General features: G+C 35.4%; 2 protein-coding genes across 2 annotated transcripts; both read left to right on the forward strand.

Moving 5' to 3' along the window:
* Nucleotides 1-753: 753 nt before the first annotated feature.
* Nucleotides 754-2,322, forward strand: LOC134236415 (uncharacterized). Its single transcript, XM_062718583.1, has one exon. The coding sequence runs from the start codon at nt 754-756 to the stop codon at nt 2,320-2,322; it is 1,569 nt and encodes a 522-aa protein (XP_062574567.1).
* A 1,206-nt stretch (nt 2,323-3,528) lies between these two features.
* LOC134236417 (uncharacterized protein K02A2.6-like) lies at nt 3,529-4,710 on the forward strand. Its single transcript, XM_062718584.1, has one exon. The coding sequence runs from the start codon at nt 3,529-3,531 to the stop codon at nt 4,708-4,710; it is 1,182 nt and encodes a 393-aa protein (XP_062574568.1).
* Nucleotides 4,711-18,700: the final 13,990 nt, after the last annotated feature.

Consider the following 18,700-nt stretch of genomic DNA (forward strand, 5'->3'; position numbering starts at 1 on the left):
ATAAAAACATGCATATTTTATAGTTGAAGGCTTGTTGTGGTTTCGTCCCTGGAAAATGTTTCAAGGCTCTTTTCTCTAATATTTTGTTGTGTATTCCAACCTTTATATGTAACTGTGAGAATGACATTGAAAGAAAACTCGTCTAACTTTTATGATCTGGAACCTTGCCACTTGTTTGTTTAGGTACAAATGTTAACTATAACACTCTAAACATGTTAAAATATGCCATATTTTTTTTCAAACTTTATGACATGTTGCCATGGTAACAATGACACATAGCAACCAATGTTTTGCATAACTTTCAATAACAGTGTCAAAGACTCTAAAGGGAGTTTTAAGAAATTCAGAGACAGTACATATACATACCACATGTATAGCTCCTGTATAAATGTTCAGGTCATTATAGATGATGGCGCTTAATAACTTTTCATTATAGTTACATGCCATGGGTTTACCTTACAAGCATTTTAGGATTATTGCATCATCAATGAATGTCCCCTACCGGGTTCCCCCTTTTCTTTTCTCTAGAATGTCATTTTATAAAATGCAAAAGTTATGACTGTTATATATGTATGTATTTAGGTCGGGCTCGGTATACCGAGTTTCCGGCCAGTAATAAACGAGTAGCCATCTTTGATGTGTGTTCCCTGTCTCGTCGGATACATAACATGGTGTCAGAAGTCGGACCAAGCCACGTCCGTCTGTAAGAAACAACTCTAGAAAGTCAGTAAGCATCCTGTCAATCAATTTACAATGTCTATTCCGTTCGAACAACCCTCCATGGACTGGTCTCACCCAGAAACCTACAGTGAATTTCTGCGGTTCAGACAGCACGTGGACTTCGTTTTCAAAGGACCTCTGTGCAAATCTGACAAGAAGGACAAAGCCGGCTGGCTAGGAATTTGGATTGGGAAACACGGCCGCGAGGTATATAAAACGTTTGATTGGGAGCAAGGAGATGCAGATGACCCCAAGAAAATTTTGGACAAGTTTGAAGCATACGTAAGACCTCGGAAAAACAAGAGAGCTGCAAAATTTAAAGTTTTCCAGCGTAAGCAGCAAGAAGGCGATCCATTCGACAACTTCATCAAAGACCTGCGTCTAATTCTTATGGATTGTGAGTATGCTGACACTGATGACATTTTGATTGATGCAGTTATCGCTGGAGTGTCTCATAAGAAAGTTCAAGAACGACTTCTTGACCAAGGACAAGGTTTGACTCTTGCTAAAACCCTCGAAATAGGCCGTCAGTATGAGATGTCCCAAAAACAATTAAAATTGATCCTTGGATCAGAGGAAATTTCAATCTCCAAACTCGCAGTTAAGCAGAAACCGGAACTAAGACGACAGGAGAGTAAAACAAAACGTAAACCTGAAAAAGTGAAAAACCCCTGCACACGCTGTGGATTGGATGCCAATCACGCCAAATGTCCAGCGATTGGAACACTGTGCAGTTATTGCAAGAACCCAGACCATTGGCTAGCTGTCTATCGGAAGCGCAACCGAGCCAAGATGTACTCACTAGACCCAGAGGGCTCATCCGGATCTGAGGACAGTGATGAGAGTGAAAGTACCATCATAGACATTCTTGCTACCAGTGATGGGAAAGCTGACACTTATAAATCAGACAAATGGCTCACTACACTGTACATTCAGAACAAGCCAATAGAGTTCCGTATTGACACAGGAGCTAAATGTAATGTAATCGTCAAGGCACAGTACACAAAAGCAGAACTACATGGAAATAAACAGAAATCACATAAAATACTGCGTTCATTTACCAACCACACCATTCGTCCAGAATTTTGTGTCGACTTACCGCTTGCTAGTCGTGTTGGTGACGCACAGATTAGCACCAAGTTCGAAATAGTCAACGTTCCCCAGGAAAACGTTATCACAGGTTCTACAGCTGAAAAACTTGGTATCATTACACGCCTTGACACTGCTGCATGCAACTCTGTACAGTTAGAACAGTTCAGTGACTTCCCCGATCTTATTCGTACTACTGGTACCCTCCCAGGAGAACATACCATTAAAATTGATCCTAACGCCAAAGGTGTGATCCATCCAGTGCGCCGTCAACCAGCTTCACTTAAGCCACAAATCATTGATAAACTGAGAGAAATGGAAGCAGATGGATTCATCACCCCTGTTGAAGAGCCTACTGACTGGGTTAGCTCTATGGTCGTGAGCCTCCAGAACAACAAAGTGAGAATTTGTATTGACCCCAAAGACCTTAACGAAGCCATCAAGAGAGAACATTACCCCATGAAGACTGTAGAGGAAGTGTCATCCTCTATCCCGGGTGCAAATCTGTTTTAAGTTCTCAATGCTAAATCTGGCTACATGCAAATCAAACTCGACAATGAATCATCTTATCTCACTACCTTTAATACACCCATTGCCCGTTTCCGCTGGCTTAGACTTCCATTCGGTATAAAATCGGCCCCAGAGATCTACCAACGATTCATGGATCAAATGCTGGAAGGAATTGAGGGAGCATTTGCCATCATGGATGACATTCTGATAGCAGGCCATGATCGTGAGCACCATGACAGTATATTCCGAGCTGTAATCAGAAGAGCAACCGAGTACAATTTGCGTCTAAACTATGACAAGTGCAGAGTTCGCAGGACATCAGTACCATATGTAGGACATATCATCAGTGCTGAAGGCGTCAGCCCTGATCCGGAAAAGATACAAGCAGTGTGCAACATGCCAGCACCCAACAACAAGGAAGCAGTAAGGAGATTCCTCGGACTTGTACAGTACCTCTGTAAATTTATCCCAAATATGAGCCAAATAGATGCGCCTCTGAGACAACTTCTTAAATCTGACATTCCATTTCAATGGGACAAAGCACATCAGGAGAGTTTTGACAAACTAAAAACAGCTTGTACGTCTGCTCCAGTCTTAGGTCTCTATGATGTGAACAAGCCAACAGAAATCCAGTGTGATGCCTCAAAAGACGGACTAGGTGCTATCCTCATCCAAGAAGGCCGGGTGATTGCATACTCATCCCGGGCACTTACAGATACGGAAAAACGATACGCTCAAATAGAAAAAGAGATGCTCTCAGTCGTACATGGAGCATCAAAGTTTCATTGTTACATATTTGGAAAGCCAGTAACTGTCTACAATGACCACAAACCGCTGGAACAGATTTTCAAAAAGCCCATCTTGTCTGTGCCCATGAGAATTCAGAAAATGCTTCTCAAGCTTCATTGGTATGACATAACCTTCAAATATCGGAAAGGCAAGGACATGGCAGCGGCTGATGCATTGTCTCGAGCTTACTTGCCAAACAACGGACCAGATCTCGATGTAGCTGACATCAGAGCCTTTGACCTACTATCTGTCAGCAGAGAGAGGCAAGAATAAATCAAAGAGCGGACCCTTGTAGAGCTACAAGGACTATACACTGTCATTGTCTGGCCTGACACAAAGAACGAAACTCCTCTCAGCGTGCGGGACTACTGGACCTCCCGCAGTGAACTATCTGTAATAGATGGTGTGATATTTAAGGGCATGCGCATTGTGATCCCGCCGACTCTACGGTCACACATGCTTAGCCTTATACACCAGTCTCATCTTGGAATTATAAAGTGCAAGCAGCGAGCACGGGAAGTTATGTACTGGCCTGGAATGAACTCCGAGATTGAACAACTTGTTAAAGACTGTGAGAAGTGCGCCACATTCCAAAACAAACAACCACCGGAACCCTTAAATCCAACACCAGTCCCAGACTTACCTTATGCAGTAGTAGGGTGCGACCTATTTGACTTTGAGTCCAAGAAATACATTGTGGTAGTCGACTACTACTCGAAGTATATTGATTGTGTGGAGCTTCAGTCCCAGTCATCATTTGCCACCATAGAAACCTTAAAATGCATATTTGGAACCCATGGAATCCCCAGAGAAATCCGATCTGATAACGGGCCCCAGTTCAGTTCATGCGAATTCCGCAACTTCTGCCATGAACTGGACATCAAACACGTCACGTCAAGTCCACACTTCCAGAGCTCAAATGGGGCAGCAGAGCGTGCCGTTCAAACTGTGAAACGTCTATGGAGAAAGTCGGTGGACAAACAGCTTGCCCTTCTAAACTATAGAACCACACCGATAGAAGAAATTAACCTGTCTCCATCGCAGCTACTTATGGGAAGGAGACCACGTAATACGTTACCTGCAGCATCCGATATTCTGCGACCGAAAGGCCAAAACCATGATATTATTAAGCAGAGTCTACAGTCAGCCAAGGACAAGCAGAAAACTGCTTTTGACATCAAAAACAGAAGCAAAGAACTGTTACCTCTATATCCGACAGATCCCGTGCGAATCATGCCACAACAGGGAGGAAAAGAGTGGGTCCCAGGAACTATCGTACGTCATCATGAAGCACCTCGGTCATATATCGTGCAAGTTGGAAATCGCCGGTTGCGTCGGAACCGCAAACACTTGAGATCATCAACTCACAAGGCCAATGAAGCAGTAAACAACTACGCAGATAATGGAAAATTTCATGATGAAAGTCCGTCCAAAGATAATTTGCAGGAGCCAACGGCATTGCAGGAGCCAACCAACTTGACCCATACCCCAGCGATCGAAACAGAAATCTCTGATGCTTCCCAAAGAGCCGACACCAGCATCGCCCCAAAGACCACAAGATCAGGGAGACACATCATTCCACCCAAAAAGTTGGATCTGTGAAGTGATTTGTACGGTGAATGTAAAGTGATGTGAAATGTGTATATGTAGTGAAAAAGAAAATTGTCATTTGTTTAGTATTACAGAAATATGTGCCATTGTTCTATTTTTGTTTCTTCGCATTTTATATCATTATGCTTTATCATTTGTATGTAGGCATGTAGCCTGATTAACTTTAATTTTCAATTTCTCAAAAAAAAAAAAAAAAAAAGATGACTGGTATTTTGGACTCTTAAAGCAATACTGTATCGAACATTTTCTTGTAACATGCTGACATACTAAACTTTGTTTTTATGTGTGAAAAGGGAGATGTTATATATGTATGTATTTAGGTCGGGCTCGGTATACCGAGTTTCCGGCCAGTAATAAACGAGTAGCCATCTTTGATGTGTGTTCTCTGTCTCGTCGGATACATAACAATGACCAAGGTAAAAGTGTTTGATGTTAAAATTTTGAGGTTATGCATGACTTTAATCTAAAACAAAAATAAATAAAACACATAACGGAAATTCAACTCATTTTTTCAACATCTTCTTTTGGCTTCATGTTTATCATGTTGACCTTTGGAATTTAGCGCAGCACGAACCCGATCTTAAACCATTATGAAAAAGTTAAAACGCCATAAATCTATCAAAAATCGATGAAGCGTAACGACATTCTAACTTAATCTGTAACTCACTAAGATGCACTCACATGCCGAAATTCAGCTCAATATCTGCAAGCGTTTAGAAATTAAGTGCGGAAACCCAAGTAGGACAGACTTACACACAGACATGGGGACAGCTAGTCCGACGGACAGACTCAGAGGAAACCTATAGCCCTCCAGTTTCACCGGATGGGGACTAATAAAGTACAAAAAATTTACTGATGCTCGTAAATTACTGTGGTCTGTCAAACACTGAATAATCTTTACAAACATATATGAGTGCGTGTCAAAAGTGGATTTATTTTCTTTGTTGCTATGGGAAATTTTCTGTTGCTATGGCGATTAGTATTTGCAAAATATTCCTGGATTCATAAAGAAGTCTCAGAAATAGGTTTTTACTTTAAAAATGGATTTTCGTATCCACTGATAAGATTTAATTCCATAAATAACTCGCATATTTGACAATTTGTCTCTTTCTCTTAATCAAAACATCCATTTTTGTTGCTAGGCAACCGATTGTAAATATTAAAAAACACACGTTTTTGAATTTAAATTCCAAAAAGAATATTCCTTTACGTAAAATATACCATACTCTTGTATTGTGCGAGAAGTTTGAGATATATGGCCTTGAAAATTGCCAAAATTAACAAAAATGCTGAATCAGCAAAAAAGGCAAAACATGTATATCTTCCATTGCCCGTAAAAGAAATATCTTAAAATAAAAAATTCCATGTATTACAAGGTTTTATCACTTGAAATATTTATCTTTATGATAACATTATTTAAGAACCCGTCTGGTAATATTTACATTCAATTTCAAGCCTCTACGTTTAGTGATATATTTGTCCATCCACATGGAAAATTAACCGGTTGCTAGGGAAAATTTCTTTGGCCATGTTTCCATAGTAACCAGGACCCAAAATAATAATCATTTTACAAACGTGGTTCATAGTGTAAGAGAAACCTATGTGTTTAAAATCATCGAATTCTGAGAACCGTCATGAATCACTTTTATACACATATAATCTGATTCTTACAGAGACCCGTACTTAAATTTTCGCAAGCACACTGTCTCGCGTAATTACGAGAAAATAAAGTTCTCGCGAATAAAAAGTGATTTACAGTATGTGATTTGTTATTGCATTTTGCTCAAAATATCAAAAAATTAACGTGGGCGACGGATGTGGACACTGTTTTCTAATGGAAAATCACCCTAGAAATGTGCCATTTTAAGGCTTTTTTCTGTTGAAAATAAAGAAATACATCACATTATTGACGTCATACGTGCATAATGGTAAACATTCCCGCCGTAATCTTTCCTGATTTATAAGAATCATTTTTAACTAATATTCAAGCCAGTTTCAAACCTTTTTGATATCATTACATATTTAATGTGCAATAAAGCTAAAACGATACCTTCTTCTTTGCATTTAAGGTAATTCCACCCTCCTATGATGTCATAGGTTTTTGCAAAAACTGTAATTAGTTTAAATTCATACCTTATAGAAACATATTTCTTGGAAGAATGCTTTAAAATAGGTGTAATGATAAATATTGTTTAGCTAAAGAATTTAAAAAATGCATATTTTCTATATTAAACAATTATTCAATTTCTAAAAAATGTTAACAAGGGCAATACCTCCTTCTAAGGTCTCTTCATTCAGGCATTTGCTTTAATGTAAAATAGTTTCCCTGCCATTCACAATTCAAAAGTATCTTTAAAGTAGGAAGTATTTAGGAACAATCAGCATCAGAATTATGCATTTTAACCAGTTTCTACATATTTTTCTCAATACTGTTTACAAAAAATGTACAATTTTTTTATGTTGACATACATTTCTGTTTATTTATGTTTAGCATCTTAAATAATATGGTGACCTATACATTTTTTGCAATTAACGAAAAGTTTAAAGTATATTAAATGAAAATAAATGCAGTTTTTGTACTTTGAACCTATAAAATTGTGAGGGTGGAAACTCCTTAAAAAAAGCTTAATCTTCGCTATTTTGCCAGACTGGGGCATCAGTGTTTCACAAACACATTTTGTTTCACTAAATGTATGTTAGTAGCATATATGAATAGCTGATATCTTTTAGGTTTAGTTACATCCCTAAATAACCTTAAAGCAGACCACACATGCGTTCTTTGGACACTCTGGTTGTTGGTTATTGGCCCATTCTATGAAATATGATTTTAAGAGGTGTCTGAGTTTATGCGGGATAAAGAATTTCATGCGGGATGAGTGTAATTCTGATAAAATATAAATACTGATTTTAAATGCAATTTTCATCTTTGCTATGTATTTCCTTATCTTTAGTGTTTTGAGGCTTTAATTCCAAAGTTACATAAAGTTTTGTCCAGACATATCTGAAAAAAGTAGAATTTTCAAATCATACCCCCACTGTCAGATCTAGAAACAGTGAAGGGTGTGTTATACCAGAAGAAGAATTATGTAGCATAAACTCATTTTCAGACTGTAATTTTACTTAAGATGAACAAATATATCATAGACGCTTCATAATAAAAGACTTTTTTTTTCAAAAGTTACACTTAATTAATAAAATTTCCAGATTAAAATACGTTACTCAATCCTAAGTGTGTATTTCTTTTATAAACAATTAATTTTAAATTTTTTTAATTAAAAATAGAAAAGAGTGGGCTAAAAATTTCTTTGATAGAAAATGACTTTAAACAATGTTGTACAAAAATAAAATACATAAAATATTTTTTACCAGTGCTATGTATTTCCTTATCTTTAGTGTTTTGAGGCTTTATTTCCAAAGTTACATAAAGTTTTGTCCAGACATATCTGAAAAAAGTAGAATTTTCAAATCATACCCCCACTGTCGGAAACAGTGAAGGGTGTGTTATACCAGAAGAAGAATTATGTGGAATAAACTCATTTTCAGACTGTAATTTTACTTAAGATGAACAAATATAACATAGACGCTTCATAATAAAAGACTTTTTTTTCAAAAGTTACAATTAATTAATAAAATTTCCAGATTAAAATATAAAAGTTCACGAGCTAACTACGTGTGTTTATTATGACGATCGGCAAATCTCCAATGAGTTCGTTGTGTGCCGAGATTCCCTAAAGCTATTTATATAGTAGAGTATATAGTGTCGTCCTAGTTTTCAGGACTCCTCTGTATTTTACAAGCTCTTGCCTAGTTAATTTTGCGCGCTTTCAAACAAAAGGTGTTTTCTCTCGAATAAACACTTATAAACAATTTGTGACACGTTTTTGTTTAGAATATAATCCACTCGATTTCTAGAGAACTTTTCATTATTGACATCGACTTCGTTCAGGAATAAGCTACAAAGGATTAAATGCTCATTTCAAATTAATAGGTTTATGCGTAAATGATCATTTCGATATTGTCCATTCATAGTTTTTAGAAACATTTACTCTTTAAATGTAATCATATTCTTGGATTATAATACGGCCCATAACTTTGGCGCGTGCACCAATGTTTGTTGTGAATAAATGTAGTAAGTTAGAATTTTACTGAAAGATGTTTAAATTGGATCTTACACCCCTTCCCGAATCAAGCAATTATCTTTTTTTGCTCATTAAATTCATTTTAGTTAATTTAAACCGCTCTTCAAATTCGATGCTATGTCAGCAATTTTCTTGAATAAGAGACTGAACATGACTTAATCAACATGTACAGGATATACATGTTTATACAAAGTTAATGTTCATATTTATCGATATAAAACACCTCTCGATGTTTCCTACAATTAATAAAATCAGAAGAAAAACCAAAACTGGTTTTCTTTGGCCTAACTTGATGAACAGTGCCAGGTAGTCATTCAAGCAGAACGATACCTTACCTGTAGCTGTCCAATAAGTTAACAATGGAAGTGTTCGACAATGGTGAAATGTTTTAAGGTGGATTATCCCTCTTATAAGAGAGATAACTCTTCTGATAAGAGAAATAACTTTCTTCAGACATTTTGTCATGAAATTCAGTGAATTATCATGTCAGAGTTTACATGTCTCATACATGGGAACCATTTTATGGTCAACTCAATCGAACTTATTCTATGGTACAAATGTTGATTTATAGTTTCTATTGCTAATATGTACATTAATGATTTATAATAATTTATTTAAAACATTTATACTCAGTTCCTTTAAACAGTGTAAATTGAAAAATCTCCATCTCTTAAAGTATATTTCTTTTAATTGTACAGAAATTTCAGATGCAGTATTGTTTATAAACATTTAATTAATATTTTGTTTCATTAAAAAATATTTTCAAGGGCGATAATGGAACGATAACTCTTGTTTATAGATGCGTGTTATTTTACATGCACAGAAAACAATTTGTAATTGTGATTTAAAAAGCAGCGCTTCAGTATGTTTTCTAATGGGAATTAGATAGGCATGAGAGTTAATATTATTTTTATATAAACCTCATATTTCTAATTTAATTGTGAGATAAAAAATAATAAATCTTTCTATTTACCATATCAAATTTTCTTCACATCATGATTTGACATATTATTCATTTCTGAAAAAGTAAGCAACGCTTCATACTTCAAACTATTTTCCATTTGAATTTAATGCTATAGTTGTTGCTGAAAATCAATGTCTGGATTTAAAAAAAAAAAGTCGCGAAATTTGGAGCAGAGGGATATTGCCCCTTAAGTAAGTTATAAGCCTCAAACTGACCATTATGTCAGATATTAGACTCTCCTCGGCGCTAACGCACCTCGGGTCGTCTAGAATATCTGACATAATGGGCAGTTTTCGTCTTATAACCATAACGTAAAATCTGTGTATTTTAACTAAAATAATATATCCCGTCTTTCCGTCCGTTCCGTTTTTCATTCTGTGTTCCAGCAAATAGGAAATTTCTTATGTTATTGGTCAGAATAACCATCAGGTCAGCAAAAATCATTCACACAATTTAAACTTTAACATTTATAAATTTAATCCCATTACCACATTTAATAAAAAAAACTTGGATACAAAAGAAAGATACACGGAGAGGTGAATATTAAAAGCTTAAACAATAAAACTGTTGCTCATGAAAAAAAAATATCAAACAAAAAAGAAAAGAAAACTTACATGCAATGAAAGTTAATTTTGTTTATTTTTCTAACATTACCCCCTATATAGATTATTGGCAGAAAAGAAATAAACACGCGTGATTAACTTTTATTTTATATTTTTAAGAAAAGGTCAGTGTTATATAATAAATACCACAAGTCGCTGGGGGTAACAACATAAATTTGAATCCCTCGAAAACAATTGTTAATCTCAGGTCGTTTTCGGTTGACAATGGGTTTATCAGGGTAAAAAATGCTACCCTCAACCAAAAGCATGCAGTATGAAAATAAACAAAAAATTTTAATTTCAAGGTGAAATGTATATTTACCAATCCAGTAGTTGTTCTTTGGATCCCCAAATCCTTTTTTGTAATCGTCCCATTTTCGATAAAAATTAGTTGATCCGTCTATTCTTTTCTGTAAAACCTACTAAATTGTTTAAATTTGTTAATCTGTGCTTAGGCATTGTTAGCATTTGTTTTTACAGAATTTTAGGTAATATCTATCATAAAAATGCAACAAATTGATGAAATTTGCTTTTAAATTTTTTTTTTACCGGTATAACAGAAAACTACAAACGTAATATTGACGAGGTATACCAATGGAAGAAAAAAAAAGCACATACAGTGTATGGGATAGTGTACGATAAGACCAAGTTAGAACTGAAGAAATGTAAAAACTCAGAACACATGTGAACGAGCCAAACCAATGAGGTATTTTAGGTAAAAAAAAGTCCAACATTTCGTTAAGGTAAAGTAAAAATATTGAACAATTTTTCAAGTCAATAATTCATGAAATTGTGGATCTTTACTTAAAGTTACATGTATTTAGCAACAAGTAACATAGTTTGCAGAGAATCCATTTACTTTGAAATTGAAGTACTGTTAATGTATTACAGTTTGCGTGTACGATATTGGGCGGAAATTTAGCGCTGTCTGAATGTGCTAGTTATAATTGTTAATATTTACATTCACTGTATTTTTTTACTAAGCCAACTGTGAAATTGATTTGAAAACCATTTTCGTGTATACTCAAGCGTTGAAATATACACGGAGAAACATACGTTAACGCGACGTCACAATAAGGCTACAGCGACGTTAGTAAAAGTATAACGATATAGGGCAGAGAGAAATTCAAATATTGAGAATATTTTTTGTGCTTATTAAAATGTAAAATGTAAATATAAGGAATGTTCTTACATGTAAGTTTAGTGTGAATTATTGGTGTGTGAATCACACAGACTTGCACGTAGGCATATTTTTCATGAAGCGCTAGCGCGCTTCATGAAATATGCCTACGTGACAAGTCAGTGTGATTCACACACCAATAACTCACACAAAACTTAAAAACATTCCTTAAAGACGTACAATACACTGGGGGAGATAACTCTTGCAATTTCAATTGAACGTTTGACGTGACGTCAAGTTTAACGCCAAAAATAAAGCGTCAAAACGACGAGTAAAACGATCCCGATGTATATCAATCATGAAAGAAAATTGGGATATGGCTTGGATGTGATTGTGCTTACCATACTCAATCAATAAGTATTTTTTTAATTAACCCGATTAAACACCGTAAAAGCGAGACATAAAATACCATCCCTGAATGTTTATTTCTTTTCATTTCATATGTACAATAAATTGTATTTTTGAACAAAGCGCAACATTTGTTTTTTATTCTGAAAATTTTATTTTACCTTGCCAAAATTCTCATTATGTACAATTGGCTATATAACATTCCGATTAATGGTCTTCATTACAATTTGTGCATACACGATATAGATATTGTTTTTCTTCTTTAATTAAATAAAACAACAGAAAATAAACAAAAAACTTTTTACAATGTAAAATCGATGTTGTTCTCAGACCCTTACTGATCAAAGAGGAACAACTCTGAAAATGTATGAGATGTTTATTTTCCTCCCTTTATTCACGGTTTTTCACAGAATCAGATACATTTACAGCAATACCTGATAAATCGGAGAATTGAATACTATAGACCTCATTTACACAATGTAAGTATAGAATTGAAAAGAATTGTTCACTTGTATTGAAATTATCTGCTTTTATGAATATCCTATTGCAGCAAATCGCGTATCATAACTTTGACTTTCTGTCAACAATGTCGGTTCGCATTTCCTCGAATCAAAAGAAAACGTAGTCTATAAGAGTAAAAAAAAAATATCAATGTGGGATTTGATATAAATTGAAATAGATGAAGGGTATAATGTTTGATATTTTGAAGTTAATGTGAACAAATACGGAATTTTCATTTTAACTTTAGAAGCGACGACATTGAAAAAATGCGTACAATATCATGAGGGGTGTACATCTAGGCCTAATGCAAATGTCGATGTATCCCCACGGCCACATGCTGTCTCGTTTGAAATAATGACACGAAAGAAACTAAAATTATTCTATTTATATCACAGGAGAGTTGAACATACACCATTTTTATAATAAATAAAATTAAAGAAATAAAATTAAAAATCAACATATTCAAGTTCAACAAATTGTATTGAATTCGTGTCCAGATTTCATGTGATATGGAATGCATAACGCATACGTATGTGGACTAAATACTAAAATCTTTCAGTAATTTTTTCCTGATACACTGTACATATAAAAAGAGTAGTCATATTTATTCTGCATTAATGAATTTAAAAACTAATGCATACCTTCGGGATTCTTGACGAAATACCAGAAAATTTGCACTGTAAACGACGTTTCGTCAAAAGCTAATGGTCCGCGACGCAAAAAAAGGAAGGGGTGGGGGTGATAGGGGCACTCAAAAAAGCCTACAAATCTACATTTAAATACGCTTTACATATGAGAACTTTTAAATTTGTAAGTTAATATATATTTGAAGCAAAAGCAATATTCCAATTTAATTTTTTTAATGTGTATTGGTAGATTCATATAACAAAGTGATCGACCCCCGTCTGAAAGACGCGCGGGAACGTGATTTATTGAGAAAGGAGGAGGGGGTAATTTTCCGCTATTAAATCAAAACTGGTCGTACAAAAATTATACAAAAAAATTATGAAGATTGTTTTTACTACCAGCTACCTAAAGAAATTTTTTTTACCAAAATTAAACGACAGGTTTTTTCACAAAAAAAAAATTTGAATTTGAAAAATACACAATTTTCAAGGCCTAGAAAATTCATAGTTTTTCAGTTTAGAGTCTTTAAAAATTGTTTTGATGGTATGTATATCAAAAAGATGACAATGTTTTTGTGTTAAATGGTCAAAGGAATAAGCCAATGAAATTTGACATTTATATCTAACCTATTTTCATTGAAAATCAAGGTTTAAGTATTTCATTGATTAAAAATTTTCTCTCCTTGTAATAACTAAAGGGGGGTAACTTTGGGAAGTTCCTGTCCAAAAACCACACGAACGATTTTGTCCAAAATATGCATACATGCAGTAGCTATAGTCATGTACTAAATATTAAAAAATAACGAAAATTAAACGACAGGAATTTTTGGAGGGTAGGTGTGTTGTACATCCTTAAATATACAAGTGTAAAATGTAAACGTTTACAGTACTCTGTGTGACGACTTGTCACACGCTTAAAATATTGTTTTCTATTAAAAAAAATATATATGTTAAATAGTAGGTAAACTTTGTAATGAAAAATATTTATTATTTTAATGACAAAATGCATTTAATAGTCGACACTTTCTTTTTAAATTAGAGGTACTGTGAGCAATGAGCTCAAAAAATGAATATAATGACAGTTGCTATGTTTTGCTATGGAAAACCAATTATATGTGTTGGATCAAAAAGTAAAACAGGAGTTCACAATGACAATATGTAATAAAGATACTGTGAAAGTGTCATCAAATTATATTCAGTGTTATTTGAGGAGTTGTAGATAAAAGATGAGTACCCTAAAGCGTAACAGACGAACGGAGGGATAGACATCCCGAGTACTTTATACCCTCCCGCTTCTCAAGCGGGGGTATAATGATACAATATCGAGGACACCTAATGTTTTATTTTTGGTGTCTTATGATTATAGACAACTAGCTCAAACTACAAATTAAACTGATTTTAAATTGGAGGACTTCGTCTTTTTTATCGTCAGCTTTCTTTATCCTTCCGGTCAATCCACAGTTTCCCGTATTATTAGTTACACAGTCAGTTAGTGACCTAATATGGATTCATACAGGGTGTGAAATGGCGAAGCCGAGTCCCAATACGGATTTCCATTTCACACCCTGTATGAATCCGTATTCAGGTATTAGGTCACTAACTGACTGTGTTACGAATTTATCCCGCTGAAGACCTTTATCGATATAAAAAAATATTTGTGCATATTATGAAAATATTAAGTTTTAATCCAATAACAATCAACATAAAATATCGTTACGGTAACAAGAAATTTAACTAAACTACCTACGTAAACCGTTTCTTAGCCGCCATTTTTATTTACAATAACAACGCTTCGAACGGAATCGCGTGCCCGATATTCATATTACGCCTCGACGGAGACGTAATACGGAAAATTTCAGGGCGTCATGTGATTAGCTTTTATCCAATCAGTAATCGACAAATTTGTCTGAAGCGGGATAATATTAGTTACATTCTTTTAGTGGTTGGGTACGGGATGATACCTTGCTAGTAAATTTCATACCTGACGAGGCGGAGCTGAGTACCTGTACCTCAAAGTCCCTGTAACTCAAAGACTATGTAACGAATTTACCCCACCGATGAAACATTTATGTATTATCTGTTGTTTTCTAAAGTCTTTTGCTGCTAAATGCTTCATCACACTTATACTGTGCCTATTTTGACGTCACGTTGTGTTTGTGACGTAATACATCGACCGGGTATAGATTTACAACTGACTGGGTAAAAGTAATCCACCTCCTTCACGTGACAAACTTCAACCAATCGTAAGCCAGGATTTCACGGTGCAGCCAGTGCTGTAAATTTTGCATTTACTACTGTCCTTTTAAAACTTGAACATAACAAAGTGTCACATTTAATGATCAAACCGTGTATCACAGAATTTCACCAATGTAGTTAGTAGTTTAAATCCCAAACGTTTGTGCATACTCCTTTATTTATATTCAAAGCTAATTCACTCCGAATTAGCTGCTTTTATCGAAGGAAGTGCATAATTAAGTGGGTTACCTAAATCTCAGTACTTATTCCTAGTGATTATCGTTCTTGTGAAATATTTTAGTTGATTATTCCCCCTTTTAATAAAAACACCTGAGGGCGCTTTGGTTGCAACTTCCTTTTTCAATATTCCAGCATCATCTTGGGTCGGTAAAAATTTTTCAGCTTGTTATTGTGTATTATTAATTTGAAACAGTCATTGAAATTATTAACTGATTTGGAGAAGGCATTTTTAAAAGTGATTTTTTCAGCTTTTAATATAGGACTAGGTATAGTTAGCCTATTGTCCCCGATGTTAATGGATTCCCTGGGGGGGGGGAGCGTGGACATTCTGTAAAGCTTGTAAGATGGGGATTTAGTTATAAATAGAGGGTCTTGTTAGATAAAAATGTATTTAAAATACATAGTTAAATGGCGGGGGGGGGGGGGGGGGGGGGGTCGTCGCTAAGCCTAATATTCAATATTGAAATCGGGACTGGGGGGTAACTCTAAAATTAACGTTTAATACATGTCTATGCGGATAGCTATGATCAATATATTAAAACTAGGGTCGATTGCACTTACTAGATTGATTTAATAACTAATAATTTAACACGATTTTTCTATACTCCGCAATACGCCAGTTTCGAGATTGTAACTCTCCTACGATAGAGGCGCAAAAAGTACCCATTTCAGCATGGAGGTGGGACAGGTTGTCTCTGTATACAAAAGTGCATAAATAAAAGAACGATATTAATGGCTTTTCAAATTAATTAAATGTTATAGAAAGATAATAATGTTAAGCAGTGATGCATTTGATGATTTTATCAAGCTCAACTATGCATATTTACATATCTATAAATGTTCGTGTACTGAATCGGGACAGGAAATTCAGGAAACAACATGTAAATGCGTCCAATGATTTTATTTATGAGGATGATGAGATATGACGATGACAATGACGTGGAAATATGACTTGAAGTTGACATGAAAATGACGTGAATGACGATTACATTGACATGGATGTAGACGTAGAAATGACTTGGAAAATATGACGTGGAAAATGACGAAAATGACGATTTACTACAAAAAATACAAAGAAAAAATACTATAAATACAAGATATTTCAAGCAAGTTACACATAATAACACATCCTAGCAAATAATCATGATGTATTACATGTTCTAGAAAATACTTCAATACACAAACACTGTCGTCAAAATGTAAACAAAGAGGCATAACTCTTCTTGACACAAATCATGATAGAAAAACATGGCAGTAAAAAGATTTATCTCCCGTACGTAATAAGTGTGCACATATCCAGCGAAATTACAATATGTATGTCAATAATGTACCTAACTTACTAATTGCATTATAATTATTACTCCAACATAGTGCACAAGTACCTTCAACATTAACTTTATAGCGAGATTCATAAAAATGCTAACTTTACCGAGATGACAAATATACAGTGTGTACAGCTAAATGATTTACATAGAAAAACTCACCAATTAGAAGTTTCCTCCGGTGAAATAAATATCAGTACAAAGACTGGAAAATATCATAGTAAACTAGCAAATGGCAAACTGGTAACAATTGCGGCACCAAGCCCTGCCGCGTTCTGCCATGATAACACGGGCTCTACACGAAAAATTACTGTGCCCCAAAAACGATGACGTAACATCACACTTAAATGACCCTAAAAAGTCTAGTTACCGAAATGGCCGTAACAATCCAGCCCCCTAATTATGGAACAAATGTGACACAATTACAAAAATAGATACATATATTATATCCATTAACCCAAAAATTGTATAAAAATACAATGCAAGTTAAACAGGTTACACTGCACTAAATTCTCATCAAAAATGATATATGCACATGAAACATGATACCTAGCAAATTCAATACATGTACATGATAAAGAAGAATATTCATATATTCAAAGTCTCTAGTAAGCACATCTCAAACAGTCTCTTAGTCCATTTCTAGGATCATGCACAGCTTATCGACAGGTCGCGTTAAAATGTTTGTCGCGGTTTTCACCTTGACCTGACGCACGAGTCCATTTCTGTCAGGAATCGTCTCATGTACCACTCCCATCGGCCAAGAGTTCCTCGGGGCGTTCGAATCCACAACTAACACAATATCACCGACTTGAAAGTTTCTCTTGATATCATGCCATTTTTGTCGTTCCTGGAGAAGTGGTAAGTACTCGCGTACCCAACGATGCCAGAACAAGTTGGCCATATATTGTATCTGTCTCCAACGGCGTCTGTGGTACAGATCTGTCTTATCGAAGACTCCTGGAGGAAGGTTAGGTTTCCTCTTCATCAAAAGCAAATGATTTGGAGTAAGTGGCTCCAAGTCACCGTGTTGATCCGTGTTCTTTGTTATTGGTCGGTCGTTGATTGTGTATTCAATTTCACACATTAGAGTATGAAGTCCTTCATCATCAAGTGTCTGCTCCTTTAGTACACTATTCATGGCTTTACGAATAGATCTAATTAACCTCTCCCAGGCTCCCCCGTAGTGTGATCCAGCTGGTGGGTTAAACTGCCAGTCTACGTTCTTTTGTAACATCGCAGATTGGATCTGTGCTTGGTTCCATTCTTGTATGGATTTTTTAAGTTCACGTTCGGCACCAACAAAGTTAGTTCCGTTGTCAGAACGTATTTTCTTTACTTGTCCTCTTCTTGCTATAAAACGACGTAGTGCATTTATGTAGGAATCTGTATCCAACGAAGCTGCTATCTCTAGATGCACTGCTCTACTAGCTAAGCAAGTGAATATAACACCATAGCGTTTCACACGACTCCGTTTCACTTTGACTTCAAATGGTCCGAAGTAATCCACACCAACTCTGCTAAATGGTGGTTCGTCTGGGATAATACGATCTTTGGGCAGACTTGCCATCTTTTGCTCTCCAACCTTAGATCTCTGTCGTCTACAAGTAACACACTTTGATATGACTTTCCGAATTGCAGATGGAGCATGGATAAGCCAGTAACGTTCTCTCAGCTTAGCTAGCATATGATTTCTGCCACTATGTAACAAATCCTGATGAATTTGGTTAAGAATTAGAGTGGACACATGATGATCTTTGGGTAAAATCACTGGATGTTTCATCTCCTCTGGAAAACTTGACTTGTGTAAACGGCCACCGACTC

The sequence above is a fragment of the Saccostrea cucullata genome, unplaced genomic scaffold, assembly GCF_032062105.1.
Source record: "Saccostrea cucullata isolate Sc308-1 unplaced genomic scaffold, CSIRO_AGI_Scuc_v1 ctg3377, whole genome shotgun sequence".
NCBI lineage: Eukaryota > Metazoa > Mollusca > Bivalvia > Ostreida > Ostreidae > Saccostrea > Saccostrea cuccullata.